This window comes from Mytilus californianus, unplaced genomic scaffold (assembly GCF_021869535.1).
Source record: "Mytilus californianus isolate M0D057914Y unplaced genomic scaffold, xbMytCali1.0.p SCAF_10, whole genome shotgun sequence".
In the NCBI taxonomy this organism is placed as follows: Eukaryota; Metazoa; Mollusca; class Bivalvia; order Mytilida; family Mytilidae; genus Mytilus; species Mytilus californianus.
The window spans coordinates 53441281-53458344 of NW_026262582.1; the positions used below are offsets into that span (position 1 = coordinate 53441281).

Here is a 17064-nt window from a genome sequence, read left to right on the forward strand (position 1 = left end):
ACAATACTTTTGAACGAACAGTCATAACTTAACCGGGTTTTTTGTAAAATGTTCCCTTGGTCCATGGCATGACCATTCTGTAATAAGTTTAAAGTTAAACCAAATAATTATTTCAGAATTTACATTACTATAAGTGAAATAAAGAAATTGACAATATTTTTGCGTCTATTCAGAAGTGCAGAAAAAGTTCGATCGTTGATTTTTTCTTAAAATTTTGGCGGAGCGTTCTTTAAACATTATTTGATTGATTGCAAAAGAAAAAACTGGGGGTCCATGTGCTTGTTTTTTCAATAAAAGCAATAAACCTTGATTTTGTAATGACAAACCAATAGGTTGCCAATAGGGCGCTAAACTACGTTGAAATAAGTTTTAATCGCAATAACGTCGTGAAATCATTCCCGCCGTTCACGATTACGCTGTCAAGTTCATTGGTATAGCCAAGGTTTTTTTTTCGAAAACAATGATACAATGTATTAATCATCAAAATTTCAAAGCTGGTTACTCGTAAAATAGCATAACATATTTTCCAAACTTTTATGAATTGTTACGAAACTTGGATACAAAAATAAAATACTTTTAGAAAAGAAAGGTGCGGAAACAAAAAAGATAAATCTGATAAAAAAAAAATTTGCATCTCTGTCCGACATTTGTCCGTCAACACAGCTTGGGCATAATTTTAATTATTCAAATAGCCCCGACATGACAAAATATGAAACAATTATAAAGTAAGTGGGATACTATAAAGATAAGGACAGTTGGTACCATTGCCAATGAGAACAACTATCAACCATAGTTCAAATAACGAAGATAAACGAAATTAAAGGTCACCGTACGGCCTTCAACAAAAAAAAGCCACACTGTAAAGTCAGCTTTAAAAAGCCCCGACATAAAAATGTTATCAATTTAAACAAGAAAACTAACGGCCTACTATATAGGCATTATATGAACACAATACCATACCCACATTAACTCGGGTCAGCTTAGAACTACTCTGAACATGTTTAAAAAGTGAATATTTAGAGCTGTTTCGAGCAAATTCATGTCGTAATTATCTCAATATAGTCCATTACGATGTAGTTTAACATTTCATAGGAAGTACAGCAGTCGGTATTAGAGCATGAAATTGCATTATTCTGTATCAATTGATAAGTTGCGTAAGCTTGTCTTCAGGGTATTTCTATACCCCTCCCCCCAATTCCGTTGGGGGGGGGGGGGGGGGGGGGGCATATTGTTTTACCCCTGTTTGTATGTCCGTCCGTCCTTCAGTCTGTCATTCCGTCTATAATACGGGGCTTATAACTGTGTCTTTTTAACTGGCAGTTCTTTTTCATACACATATACACATATATATTCCACTGGGTTAAATTCTAAAAATACCGTTTAACTTTTTAGTGTACTTATTCAAAGTCAGGAACAGTATTGGGCATTGTCTTTATTTATCATGCTATTTGTCATTTTGTTGATAGTCTCTGTTAAATTTATCTGTAAAATTTTCCATACGATTTAGAGTTTGCAAAATGGTGTAGATACTATGTTTTGATCAAGACAGTACGTTGATATCTAAATTACTTATTGGGCTTTTTGTGTAATTGGATTTCTGTCTCATCGACGTATTATTATTTACCTATCTTTAATTCATTTCCTATATGAAATAAAACGCATACAAAATTATGAATGTGGTTTGATTTTTTTCACATTTCAAGTTAATACTGTTGAACTCATTATTAATGAATAAATATAACAATTTTCTCGTGATATGGCCGATTTTCTTAGCAGGTACTTTGTTTCAAATTCGCGCAACTTGAATTATGACGTCAGTGAATTTTTCGCAAATGTGACTACATTTAACTCGACGTCTCGAAATGTAATTGTTCTTATTAGAAACTTCGCGAAATTACAACGTTCTGATTAACAACGTCGCGAAAACAACACGAAAAGATTTGAAAACGTTATTATCTGCCCCTGCTACTGTATCGTATTCCCTTAAATATTTAAAAAAAAAAATAAACATTTCAGTGGCAAAAAAAATTAGTTTCAGATTTTTCTGAAAATTTCAGTAGAAAATCTTGACCCTATGATAATTTTTACTAAATTTTGCTCTAACTACTTTTGTTTTATAGATATGAGCCAAAATTTACAATATTATAACTAATTTCATTTTTTTTAACAGATGTCATATTTGTTGATTGATCAAATACACTGACATATTTATAAATTAGAAGCCATAAGGAACATTAAGGTAAACATTGGTAACATTAGGCTCAGTAATTTCAGAGGAGAAGTCTTTAAATGTTTACAGAGACAGATAAACAGGCAAAAGACAAAATGTATGGATGCCAAATAATGGCAAAAGCTCACATGGCTCATTGGGCAAGGTCAGATAAACAGGCAAAAGACAAAATGTATGGATGCCAAATAATGGCAAAAGCTCACATATCTCATTGGGCAAGGTCAGATAAACAGGCAAAAGACAAAATGTATGGATGCCAAATAATGGCAAAAGCTCACATGGCTCATTGGGCAAGGTCAGATAAACAGGCAAAAGACAAAATGTATGGATGCCAAATAATGGCAAAAGCTCACATATCTCATTGGCAAGGTCAGATAAACAGGCAAAAGACAAAATGTATGGATGCCACATAATGGCAAAAGCTCACATATCTCATTGGGCAAGGTCAGATAAACAGGCAAAAGACAAAATGTATGGATGCCAAATAATGGCAAAAGCTCACATATCTCATTGGGCAAGGTCAGATAAACAGGCAAAAGACATAATGTATGGATGCCAAATAATGGCAAAAGCTCACATGGCTCATTGGGCAAGGTCAGATAAACAGGCAAAAGACAAAATGTATGGATGCCAAATAATGGCAAAAGCTCACATGGTTCATTGGGCAAGGTCAGATAAACAGGCAAAGTACAAACAACAGTGAACAAAACAACACAAAGAAAACTTTAAAAGATTGAGCAACAGGAAACCCACCAATAACAGTGGGCAAACTCAGGTGCTCATAAAGTGTTAAAGCTTCTTGTTCTATCAGCAGAACCTGTTGTGTAGTTCATTGCAAATTCAAATTCTGTGATTTGCCATATCAATAGACGAACTTTCTACAATATATCTCAAAATCATAAAATAAGAAACTTTACTAATTCCCTTTAAATAAGCCATTAAAAACTTACAGAACAATTTTCAGACAAAGTTTGCCATTCTTCCTCTTCAGCATTACACATCTCTACTTTATAGTTTTTGACTAGACTTCCCCCATCACTGTCAGGTTCAGACCATGAAAGGATCACCGTAAATAAAGTGGTTTCTGTAGCATATGGTTTACTAGGAGGACTTGGCACATCTGTAATAGAAACATAGAAAACTTTAATGATCCCTCACTGAGACTTGGAGATGAAGAACAGCAATAAAAGTGCTGTTCCTTTGATTTGTGTTTTTCCAAGGAAGAAATTTTGTGTCAAAAATCAATACACCATATCATTTCTTTTGCATTACAAAAGAGATCTAAGGTTAAAACAATATAAGACTATCAAAAAATACACAACAGAAATAAATTACTACAATTTGTCATGATATATCTAAAAACACAATGGTTTTTTATCCCATCAGAATAATATGATTAAGTTGAATATCCTCTTATCAAGTCTTTCATATATAACTCTTGAAAAATTTTGTAGATACCTGAAAAAGTGTTTTAATTTAAATATTTGATGACTCATATTCATTTAACACCCAGATATTCTCATAAAACACTTGAAGCATACGTGGTTAAATCAATGTCTACAGCTGAAATAAATGTAAGGTAAATTTCTCAACAATTTTTAGTCCATGTGATTATGTAGGAACAGCTAGGGCATTTGACACTGTAGCAAAGAAATAATGAAGGGTCAATCAGCAACTACTGAACAATATTATAAAAAGGGCAATTTAGAAAAATCTATCTGTAATATTTGAGAAAAAAATAAATGAACAATTAAAAAAGTCAGTTTGTAAAAAGTCTATGCATTAACCATATATATATGTAGCTCCATACGGGGAATCCACGTTAAAGAGGTTTGAAGATTTTACCTTGCTAAAGTATCTTACGATGAAGTTCTACAAAATTTTAAACTGTATAAATACAAAACATACCTAGGACTGTGACAGTAGTTTCAGTAGAGTCTGATCCAACATCGTTGTCCACCTTGACATGATATCTCCCACTGTCTCCCCCGTCCACCTGGTCTATAATTAACCTACTAAAATGTTCTGTTGTATTTATGAAGTATAATTTATCTGAAAGACAAACATATAAATATATGCATAAATGATTTCTATATTTTATGCAAGTCATCTTACAAAAATATTTTTTACACGCCTTTTCAAACACATGAGATACCTTGATGTGTTAAAATAATCAATGTGTATTCAATAATTAATTATTATCACCAGTACACTTAAGGAGTTGTACATTTATTGCATGTTTCAGCAAATAATTAACTGCAACAAGGAAAAAATTATACAATTTAATTTAAATGTATTAACATACTGATTATCTAATAATCATACTTTGAAAGTAATTAACTGGAATTCAATAAAATTAACACAGAGTTATCTCCCTTGCATTAATGTGTGAGGCCCCATTCTTGTCTAAACTTTAAGTGGGCCTAAAAAAATCACTACAAATAATTCTTTCCAGTGTGTTGTATGTGCTGTGCAGGATAAATCAATTGAATTACTTAATATAACCAACCACTTATTTGCTTTGCTTTACTGGTAATAAAATAAAAACATGAACAAAAATCATTACATTTACTAAATTTGCCATTTAAGGAATGGATGAACCGATGAATGATTAATGCCAAGTAGAAAACTCATGTATAAACCATACAATATTTTGATATCTATAAAAATTAATGACATGGTCTTTTCTATTCCTTTAAAAACTGTTTTATGTTGTGCCAAATGTAATCAATTTCCACTTCATTAATAGATAGGTTTACCTCCCCTTACAGATATATAATACATGTATCTATTCTTATGCTTCAATTTTTTCTAAACAAAAAAAGAGTGTATATATACCATATTGAATATTTTTACTAAGTTACATACTTGAAATAATTTCGAAACTGTCTCTAAACCATTGCACAACAGGTTTAGGTTCAGCTGTAAAGGAGACTTGAAGTTGTAATTTCTGTCCTTGTTCAGTCACAACATTCCTTGGACTAATTTCATGGATACGAGGGGGCTGTTTCTGAACAGATTCAAAGTCATCTTCAAATTCATTGTCATCATAGTTACTCTCATCTAAACTAGTTGAAACAGATGGCATGCTGGGAGTTTTATGTTCATATTGTTGTGAAACAGTATTTGGCTGCTGTTCAAATGACGGAGTATATGGTGGTGTTTCAGTGGAAGAATAGGAAATTTTCCGTACAGGGGTGTGACTTGAAAAAGAAGATGTTTGATTGGATGAGAGATCAGAAGGTCCTTCCTCATCTGTTACTTCATTGGATGGGTTGCTGCTGCATTCTACAGAAATAACATAAAATAATTAATGTTGCATGTACTTTCATAACCATAGTAACAATGAAAAATAATGTCAAGTAGAAATCTTATGTACATCAACAACAAATTTCTAAGTTGCTGAAAAAATATTAAGCAACACTGCCATTTAGCTACTTTCAACATATGGCTGAGTATATATGTTTATTCATTAGGTAAGATCGGGTTCAAGAGAACACAAATACATAAAATATTTAAGATTGTACTTTATTAAAGCTACAATGAACTGAATATTCATGACATCATAGTTAATGTTGCTGATACAATTGACTTCACCCGTCTAGACTTGGATTTTGATACTTGTCCATATTTGAAGACGATATGTTGACTTCTATGTGTCTTTTGGTTGTTGTTTTGCTATCTCAGTAATTTATTACCCTCATCTCCTTCTTATTCATATTTAAAATAGAAGACCAACAATCTTTGCTGTATCATTTCCCTGCTTAGTGTTATATTGATTGCAAGGTATATTTCTGAATGCTAAACAATTCAACTAGTATACAGAAAACCAACAGACTGATTGATTGTTTGCTAAATGAACAATGCAAATATTTCATCATATTCAGTACAATTATTACCAGCAGAATATGCCTGAAAGTTTTCATAAGTAAGAGATACATACATTGACTTGATAGTACCAACAAATGTAAAGTTATTTTAATGACTGGTATTCAATGTTAAACACAAAATACAAGGTTCATTTATATATATATGGTCAAATATGGCCTTGAAATTCAGCTATATCATAAAATACCAAAAAGGACTGGCTATAATTTGGTTCTACATGGACCTTTTTCAAAAGCTTTACTACAAAGTTAACCAAAATCTCTTCATACAAGTACATTCTAGGCTTCAAAGTCAGCAGATATATTGTTAAAATACTTTTATTTTTCAGGCGGTGGCAGCCAATGTAAATTATAATAAAAACTGTCAAGAATTATTGAAAAATTGACCAAAATGATAAAGGGGTCATCATTTATAAAGTGATGGGCCAGAAAGAATTTATTTTGTATAAATAGTAGTATCACAACTATTACTATGTGAAATTTGTAATATTTTGGCGTTACATGTATAAAAAAAACATCAAAATCTAAGGGCCAATTTTAACCCTTCATGAGCTTACTCCTTTACATTTGTAAAATGTAATTCATTGAAAACTTTCACAAAAAGGCATCTTTCTGTGTCCACACTTACCTTCAACATAGAGATGACAAGAACATCTTGCAGTACCTAGACTATTTGTAGCAGAGCAGAAATATTCCTGAGTTCACACTTACCTTCAATATAGAGATGACAAGAACATCTAGCAGTACCTAGACTATCTGTAGCAGAGCAGAAAGATTCCCGAGTTCACACTTATCTTCTACATAGAGATGACAAAAACATCTTGCAGCACATAGACTATCTGTAACAGAGCAGAAAGATTCCTGAGTTCACATTTACCTTCTACATAGAGATGACAAGAACATCTAGCAGTACGTAGACTATCTGTAGCAGAGCAGAAAGATTCCTGAGTTCACATTTACCTTCTACATAGAGATGACAAGAACATCTTGCAGTACATAGACTATCTGTAGCAGAGCAGAAAGATTCCTGAGTTAACATTTACCTTCTACATAGAGATGACAAGAACATCTTGCAGTACATAGACTATCTGTAGCAGAGCAGAAAGATTCCCGAGTTCACACTAACCTTCTACATAGAGATGACATGAACATCTTGCAGTACCTAGACTATTTGTAGCAGAACAGACATACTCTCCATCATCCTCAGGATAAGCCCCGGCTATAACCAAAGTTGATGTGTTATCTTCATAAGTCATACGGAAAAACTTAGAAGGCTACAAATATAAGGTCAAGTGAATTAACCCACATGTCAGATCTTATTTATATAATGATACTTACATTGATATATGATGGACATTAAAACAAGTAAACACCTTTAATTCCATATCTCATGGACAAACAAATGTAAATTAAATTGAGGTATAATCACAGTCTATGTTTAAATATCACTTTAATTCCCCATTTCAATTTCCTTATCCATACATCATGTTACAAAAATACATACATCAAATTACAGTGTTTAAATTAATTATGCTAAATACCAAAAATATTATTCATACTTCCCATTCTGAAATTTTCCCAGACAAAAATAATTTACAATTTCCTCAATTTTGTAAACTTAAGTTAATTTTAACTCAATTAAATTGTTTACTTTATAAAATATCAAATATGAAAGTTTGAAGTGCATATTTAGTTAACAGTGTCAAATTACAATAAAATCATTGAATGGAAAAGTTAATCAACTGCACAAGAAATTAAAGCTGTAAACTTTAAAAAAATAATTTGAGTTTATATAGGTAGAAATCAGGCATTGAATTTCATGACAGATAATTAGGCCTTAAATCTACATTAAGGAAACAGAATTATTAAAAAACCATGATGTCATTGGATATTCTGCATTGTTCCTGCTTTACCATAAAATAAGCTTAAATTGCTGAAAGACCCCCCTCCTAAATTACTGAAAGCTATCATTTTGCATTAACCATAGTATTAAGGTAAATATAAGATACACCAATCGGGCTTATCCCTTCACTGGTGTATCTAATACATGAATACCAAGCAGTTTCCAAATGTTTCAAAAACATAAAGATGAATTAAGTCTACAAAAGTACAACAAGGTTAAACAATGAGAAAGTCCAGTGTATGTTAACTTTTAATGTATATAATTGTAACAGTAACAGGACACATTTTTTATCGGCAAATGATCTAAATCATATATTTCCATTTCTTGAGAATCCAGGCCCAATAACCTGTCACCACTATGTCATATTGTCCTTTTTCCTTGAATGATTTTATGACCAATTGTGACAAAACAATCATAAGACAATCATAACTAAGTAGATCAATTAAATAACATAGGTACAGACTAACTAGGACATATACTGTTGAAGACAGAGGACTTTGGTTTTTTGTGTTTCGTTTAGTGTAAGATTATTTTATTTGATCCTCAGGGGTGGATTCAGGCGGGGGCGTGGCAGGCGTGCGCCCCCTAAAATTTCCAAAGCATTGGGTTGTCCTCAGCTTAATAAAGAATATTTCAATACTTTTACCTCAAAAAAATTTAAGTTTGCGCCCCCTCTAACCTAAAATCCTGGATCCGCCCCTAATCCTCCAATGATTTTAATATGATCAGACACAAGTTTTATCAACTTATGAAGTCTTTTTCTGTATATATTATGATAATAATATTACATTATTTTTCGTGTGTTAATTAGGTAGCTGTGTTATTGAATATTTACCCCACATATCATATATGTATATCAACATAAACATTTTTTGAACAGGGTCTTTTATGCTTAAAGGGTTTGGAAGACAAGTTCTGAATAGTGAATTTACAGTATGAAATTGATGTAATAATAGTCTGTTGGTCAATTAATGATTTTAGTATGTAATAGCACACTTATTAAACAAGTTGTTTCCCTTAGCCTATTGTAGACTGGTTCTCTAAACTGGACAAAATAGACTACTACCCATGCAAATAATGCAAGTTTATAGTGATATATATAGGCATTTGGACCAATTTTTAATAAAGAATACTGTCATTAGTGGAAAACTTAACGAAAAACATAATCATGATAATCAATGCAATCCTTCATGAGAATTTAGCCTGACAAAGCATGTACCCTGCATGCATAATGACAAAGTTCATCATTCATTTTTTTTGTGTCGATATCAATTTCCATGGATTGAGGAAAAAATGTATTTTTGTAGATATTTGATTTTATGGTTCTGCTAAAGTCTGCAAACAAGCCTATAGAAAATAAATAATTGGTTGAACATTTAAATTTGTGTTTAATCTACACCCATGAAATCAATTAAAAATTGGTAATAATAATGAATCCATAGTAAATAGATATCAAAAGTGTTTAGCTTAACAAAACATTAATATTTACACACAGATAAATTGGTCTTTCTTCTAGCTTTTCATTGTCAATCAAAAGGTATGTTCCTTTTAAGGGAAACAACTCATACAGATCTTTCTCTCATTTCTGAGTCAATTACAGAATTGGCAGAAAGACTATTAGTTAAGCACAAAATATGTATCCACATGAACCGTACAAGTCAATAATTTGTGAAAACATCAAAACACAATTCACTTCATCTTTTCCATTGTAATTTTTATGCTTTTCATAGTGTTTTAAGAGACTTTTTATTTTGATGTACATTGTATTGTCCTGAATGACAATTTAAGATGCAAAAGACATTAAAATATTAACTGTTTCATGTTCACTAATAGTACCATTAATTTTATAACAAATTATACTCATTAAGTTGATTTAATAAACCTAACACATGTGGCAGGCTTGTCGACTCCAGTCTTATTTAACTAAGACTGCCAGTTTTCCTAAGGAAGGTCAGTGGTTTTCTCCATGCATTCTGGCCTCCTCCATCAGGTATAAAGGGCGTATTCAGTGAAAAGAAGGGAGGGTGGGCTTTTGTCTAACATCCAGTTGCAAAATTATTTTAGTTAACAAAAAAAAGGTAAATCTAATAAATAGGCTTTTCAAAGTGGGTCAACCAAGATGAAGGTACTAGAGAAAGAAGTAAATGTTAAGGATCCAGCCATCAGAATGATGGATTGTTGTGCAGAACAATATATTCTACAACAAGCCACCTACAGCCTAAGAATTTATGCAGTTTATGAATGGAGAGATCATATATGGCACTCTCCCAACATGCAGCTATAGTCATAGAATAGATGGCATATATTAAGATGTCAACATTTTAGATTCATGTTACAAATCTAACACAGCCAAAGAGAAACCTCAATATTTTCAACTCAAGAATGACAATAATAAAGCCAAAAAACATTTAAGAACCTTTGCATTTCTTTAACTTAGATACTGTATTGGTCTACACTATTCTTTAAAAATGCTGGGGTTTTTTTATAGACTAGCACACATCAAGTTTTCTAAAATATAAGTACCTCCTCTGAAATCACAAGGTTTTAAACAGATATCTTTAGGTCAGACCAAACAGAATTTAGAAATAATCATCAACTGACCAGACACAATCTGATTACAGACAACTTAGTGTCCTTTTTGTTGTTAGGGATGAGGGATGGATAAATACTCTGCCACGTCTGGTCTGTGTTTATGTTTGATGTTTTTTCTGCTTTGTATCGATCTGATGAGTTAAGCCTTTTTCTACTGATTTTTATAGTTTTTTTTTTATGTTGTGCTGTTACACCACTATCTAATCCAAATGAAAAAAAATAAATTTCAAATGAAAATGTCTCAAACCACCTTTTAACCATACAAAGTTTACTATATCAATAACACTGATGAAAAACAAAAATAACAGAAATATCACAAAGTAAGATTCCTCCTATTCATATTTGAAAAGATTTTATGTTAGAACACACCATTAGACACTAGCAAAGTTCTACTATATCAGTTTATAAGCAGTTTGTTACGTTAGCTTTCCTGCAACACTCACCTGTATACGTTTTGATGTCTGCAAAAAGTTAGATTTTTATCCAAACAATGGGAGATAACTCTTGTCAACCTTGAATGATTCTATTAAAAAATTTTCATTATAGCTCAAATACTTCACCACATCAAATATATTTCTTTCCATATCTAAATCAAGTTTTCAAAATTTTGTCCACAACCAAGACAACCAATTTCATGCATAATTTAGAAGAAAAAGTCTGCACCCAACTCAGTAACTCAAGTATGAAAAGCACTTTCTTGAATAAAACAGTCTGATTTCATCAATGTGCACTACTCAAAGTAGTAATCTTAACTGTGAATATCTGCTTTTAAGTGGGCTTCCTGTTTTAATATCATACCTATCTATAGTCCAGATAATTCTTTATCTTTAAATGTAGTACAAAATAATTATATAATCCACGACAACAATGCATGATAAATTTTCAAAGCTTTAAACCATATTTCTTAATTCCCAATCTTTTAAAGTATTACATGAGATATCCTCTCGCTATTGGATTGATTAGTCACTATCTTTTGTGGTCGTACTATAGTACCCAAACAGTACAATACTTCCCTAAAAGTTTTAACAAAAATCATATTTCATTATCTTTAAAAATCACCCTACAAACTTTTATTTTCTCAATTTATTTTAAAACTTTTACCCACATATTTTCAAAATTGGTAGAACTTGGTGTTGATGACAGATATTTAATAGTTACTGTTTTCAGTTATACACAATTTTTTGTAAAACCAGAATAATTGAGAGCACAGATATTCTCAATAACTAACAACTAATTTTAATGACGGCTTTAAAGGGTATCTCAATACCAACATAGTAAGCTTACAATAAGAAATGTTACAGGGGGATGGAGACAATATTTGGTAAAAAGGGCTTCAAACTGTTAGTCAAGAATAAATCTCTTGTGCAAAGACCAAAGAGACCTTCAAGTAACATTACACTCTTACTTAGCCCTTTAAAGGGTGTACTGGTACAATCCAGTTATTGTTGTTAACACAGAACTTCAGACACATACATGTAACTATACTTGATATATATATATAAGCTTCTCTTTATTACATATTAGTATTTTGCGAAATAAAAAAATTTAATAATTAACTTTTAGGGAGTTTATAAAAAATCAGCGCTTGCTTAAGTTTCCAAAGCAGAACCTACCTTAATTCTTTTGTTGTTCATTGCCCAAGCCACATCAGGTCTAGGAATACCTGACACCTGACACTGCAAGGTCACAGACTGACCTTCACTTACTCTCACATCTACAAGGTCTGCAAGGAATTTTGGATATTGACGATGATGAGGTTCAACATGACGTTTCAAAACATGTCTGAAATCCAACTGCTCAACAATTGCAGGAGACTTTTCGAAATCAAATTTTTTGGAGTATTTTGTCTGCTTTTTTGATGGAACACTTCTTAAGTCATCTGATGGAGAACTTATAGAGTCATCAGCAAAATCAGAGCTAAGACCTGATATTTTTCTGAGAATATTTTTATCTGCATCATCCACATCTAACTTTTCTATAGGACCATATCTTGGGTTTCTTTTTAAACTCTCGAATTCTCTATCTATTCTAGAAAAATCCTCAAAAAGTTCTTCAACTTCACTGAATTTAGTTCTTTTTAAATTCATCATAACTGCATGGCCAGGACTTAAATTTTCAGGGATATTTTCTAAAGCACTTTCATGAACATCACTTTCTGAATTAGTACCATTCATGTTTTCAAATACATTTTTCCTATCCATTTCTCTGTCTGGGTCATTATTTTGAGAAGAATGATTATTATAAGACACAGAGGAGATTTTTCTGTCAAGTTTATCAGAACCAATTACATTTTGATTTTCTCTATTTTCATTTCTTCCATTCTGATGCCTATTCGTAACCTCAATACTATTTTCATCATCGGTTTGTTCAGCATAAAGCTTGGACAAAGCATCCCATTTCTGGGCTCTCTCAATTTTTTGCATTTCTAATTTTTTTTCAACAACTTGATGATTACTTTTCTCTGATGGGTCAGAAAATTCTGAAACACCATTATTACTCTCCATATTATTCACAATTTTACTATGACGATAATTGCTTGGTGAAAATTCAACCCTATTTTTCTGTGGTGATGCAGACCTAGTGTTTTCCCGTGAACTTTCTATTTTTTGTTTTCTATTTGTAAGAACAGCCTGGTCTTGACTGTCATGATAGCGAGTATTCTGATCATTCCTTTTTGGTTGTGGTGAACTATCCTGAATTTTAGTTTTAGCCTCAATTTGATTTAAAACATTCCTGAAATTAGGTGAACTTTCTCGACTTAATCTACGTGTTTCTCCTAAATTTCTTGATCGGTTCATTCTTTCAGAAGATTTTGGCACAGATTCTGTAAAAGAAGTTACAATTCTTTGTTCTGGTATTGGAGGCCTGTCTTTTAAACGATCTAGAACATCATCAATGTTGTTAATACGTTGTACACTTGTTTTTATAATTGGAGATGGATCACTTTCCTTTTGACCAGACATTTTCTCACGAAAACTTCCTGTACTATGTAATTTTGCAGGAGAACTTGTTGATGGAAGTGAATTTCTTTTCTTCTCTAATAATTTTTTAAATTCACTTTGTCCTGTCACAGGTCTTTCTACAACGGAAGTTCTTTTTTGTTTTTCTGGCATTGTTCTAATTTTATCAGTTTCAAATTTTTGTCCAAACACAGCTCCCATTTCTACAGCACTGTTTTGTGAGGCTTCTGCTAAGAAATTTCTTTTTGATCGACCTTCTGAAGTAGGACTTAGAAAAGTTTTTGTATGATCTTCTGAAGTATGACTTGCCAAAGTTTTTGTATGACCTTCTGAAGTAGGACTTGGCAAAGTTTTTGTATGACCTTCTGAAGAAGGACTTGGCAAAATTTTTGTATGACCTTCTGAAGCAGGACTTAACAAAATTTTTGTACGACCTTCTGAAGTAGGACTTGGCAAAGTTTTGGCACTATTTACTTTCAATCCCTCAATTTGCTGTTCTTGCAATATCATCGTTTGTTTTTTCCCTATAATTGTTTTCAAGTCACTGTGTAAAACAGCTTGTCTTTCTTTTACTGAAAATTCAGATTTTGATTCTGTATCCTCATTTTCACATCTGTTCAAAAGTTCACATTTATTCTCACATTTAGTTTTACTTTGAAGTGACTCATTTTCAACTTCTGACAAACTTTTAGGTGACCCAGACATTTCATTTGCAAGCTTTCTTACATTTATTCTTATACTTCTAGCTTCAGAAAAACTTTTTGGAGACTCTGTTGTTCTACTTGAATTCAAATTTCTATTATTTCTAGAAGTCACAAACTTACTTTGATCAATATTGTGTGGGTCAGAGAATTTTCTGACTGCGTCTGCTACTTTTACAGGAGATTTGTCTCTCTGTCGTTTACCTATTACAGAATGTGTGTCAACTCTAGTTGTTGACAATTCTTTATTCCTTACTGAAGCCAATCCATGTCCTGTCCTTTTATCCTTTGGAGTCTTAATCTTGTTTAAAACATCCCTAAAATCTTCTTTTTTCTGATGACTATGTCCTTGTCTACCCCTGGACAAACTACTACTAAATGTTGTTGGTAATTTTCTAGCAGGAGTTAAATTGTTAGAAAATGGAGAATTTTCTGGAGGTTTATCAAACATTTCAATCTTTCTGTTGATGACTCCTCTCTTTGGACCTTCCGATGTAGATCTCTTTGGACTTTCCGGTGTAGATCTCTTTGGACTGTCCGGTGTAGATCTCTTTGGACTTTCTGGTGTAGATCTCTTTGGACTCTCTGGTGTAGATCTAAAATGAAATGCTCTGATGTTATTAATGGGTGAAAAATCAATGAAACAGCAACCCCACAGATTAACCAAAATAGACATCTGAAGACATTTATTCCACCTGTGGTGGAATCTATATTTCTCTCACGATTTTAGACATGTAAGCAAAATTTATCTAACTTTTTCAATGCTCTGCAAAAACACTATTCTTTCTATGTGACATTATCAGACATGATCCCCATTATCATGCCAAATAGCGAAATCAGAGGCAAAATAATTGAAGTTATGATTAAATTTTGACAAATGAAAGACTGAAATCAAGTGAATGACAGGTTGGTTATTAATTAGGCATGGAAAGTATAGATCTGCTAAGAATGTGATAGATACAAATTCTAACACACAACCTTGTTGATTACAATATTAATCCCCTCGAGATAGTTCAATTTTCAAATTTTTAAATGTGAGGTTTATCGAGTTAAAGAAGAAAAACATAGCATAATCAGGTATAAACCCAGGTTTGCCCTACCATATTTTTCCAACAAAAGGTGTTGGTTCACCGTACCCAAATACAGTTGATTGATATAATGTAAACCCTTCCATTCAGTTAGGATCCATAAAAGCCAAAGCTATATTGTACTCACCAACCATTGCACATGGATGAATAAGACTGCTGACATGTATGAAGAAAAGAGCACTATATCATCATTACTTTTAATATAGGAAAAGGAAGCTTGTTGATTTTAGGAAAAGATATTTAAAATTTAACAATTGCTTCTGACCAACAATTGTTTCCTTATGAAATGGAACAAAATGTGCATTATCTTAAAATGTCTGTTTTCATTATTCTTGCCAAATTTGTCTCAATATGTGTGTAGTTTCTAAAAATATAAAAAGATGAAATTTAGATACAATAGGTGGATGATAGATTGATGACATCAGCTCACTCTATCCATTAGGGTTAGGTTACCAACAGTCTATAAATACATTCACCTCTTTTTGACTGCTGAGGTTTCAGCTGCTTTAAACTCTGTATTGGATTCACCCAAGGTCAGCTCAATATCAGTAGATATACTTCCTGAGGGATTTAGCAAAAGACAGGTATACTTCCCACAATCCTCTATTACAACATTTCTTATCTCTAAAATGGAATCCTCACCATGTGTAACCTGAAAATTTATTATTACTTTAGTATTATGATACATTTAGGACTAACAATAAATGGAGAAATAAAGGACTGTGTTTTCAGTGTTTTCTGACTTCTGTTCTTCTTCTAAGCTGTGAAAACACATACATTACATTTGGATTTAAGTACATGTTTGAAGAGATATCATGTAATGACAAGATTTAAGCCTCCAAACCACAAGAATGTACATTTTTTGTGATTGATGCTTTTCAGCTATTTATGTGATGAAGTTTGTAGTTTTGTCTTTGTTATATTTCTCTAAAATTAATATGTGAAAATCCTTAGTTAGGAGAAGGTTGAGTGCTCACTAACATGTTTAACCCAGCAACATTCTTTATGTTCCTGACCCAAGTCAGGAGCCTGTTATTCAGTGGTTGTCATTGGTTCCTGTCTTTAATATTTGTTTATCGGCTATAATTTTATTATAAGTCAGGCTATTGGTATTCTCATTTCATATTGTCATGTAATATCTTTTAATGTGTTACATGTCACACCTGCTATCTAATTTTGAGTAGATATTAATAACAAAATATGTAATGAGCGTCTTCTGGACTCATTATATGGTTTATTAATATTATATTACATTATATACCTTATATTTATCACTATTTTCTATAATAATGCCCTGCTTTAACCATTGTACACTTGGTCTAGGATTCCCTTCAGGTCGACATAAAAATATTGCACTCTTTTCTTTTTCAACCAAAACTGAGTGTGGCTTCAAAACAAAGTCTGGAGGTGTGCCCCTGTCACCATCAACAGGGTCATCTAGTGGAATTTTCCTGGCAATTCCATGGAACACTTGTGACAATGCAACTTTACTTCCATCACTGGTTTCCATATCAGAAAGATTTTCTAAAATAATAATGTTTTGCTGTTGGAACTAAAAGTTAAACAGTGCATGGTATTAGCAATGGAAGGCAATATTTTGACTTGGAGAAATCTTCCTTTGTCCTATAATTATGGACAAAGGAAGATAACTCCAATTTTAATAATACCTTGAATGGCTATATTTTGGATTCGCTTATTTAATT

At 32.2% G+C, this 17064-nt stretch overlaps 1 protein-coding gene across 10 annotated transcripts in view; it reads right to left on the reverse strand.

Moving 5' to 3' along the window:
- The window catches only part of LOC127718791 (myosin light chain kinase, smooth muscle-like), a 78791-nt gene that overhangs the window by 19907 nt on the left and 41820 nt on the right, over positions 1-17064 (reverse strand). For 5 of the 10 annotated variants that reach the window (XM_052224850.1, XM_052224847.1, XM_052224842.1 and 2 more), the window contains 8 exons: positions 16623-16885; positions 15838-16013; positions 12226-14869; positions 11056-11073; positions 7244-7391; positions 5099-5518; positions 4139-4282; positions 3181-3350 (listed from right to left, as the gene is read on the reverse strand). In XM_052224850.1, the coding sequence (XP_052080810.1) occupies positions 3181-3350; positions 4139-4282; positions 5099-5518; positions 7244-7391; positions 11056-11073; positions 12226-14869; positions 15838-16013; positions 16623-16885 (3983 nt within the window). Of the gene's footprint in view, positions 1-3180; positions 3351-4138; positions 4283-5098; positions 5519-6745; positions 6782-7243; positions 7392-11055; positions 11074-12225; positions 14870-15837; positions 16014-16622; positions 16886-17064 lie in introns of all 10 variants that reach the window. The other 5 variants (XM_052224853.1, XM_052224844.1, XM_052224843.1 and 2 more) reach the window with 4 other exon arrangements.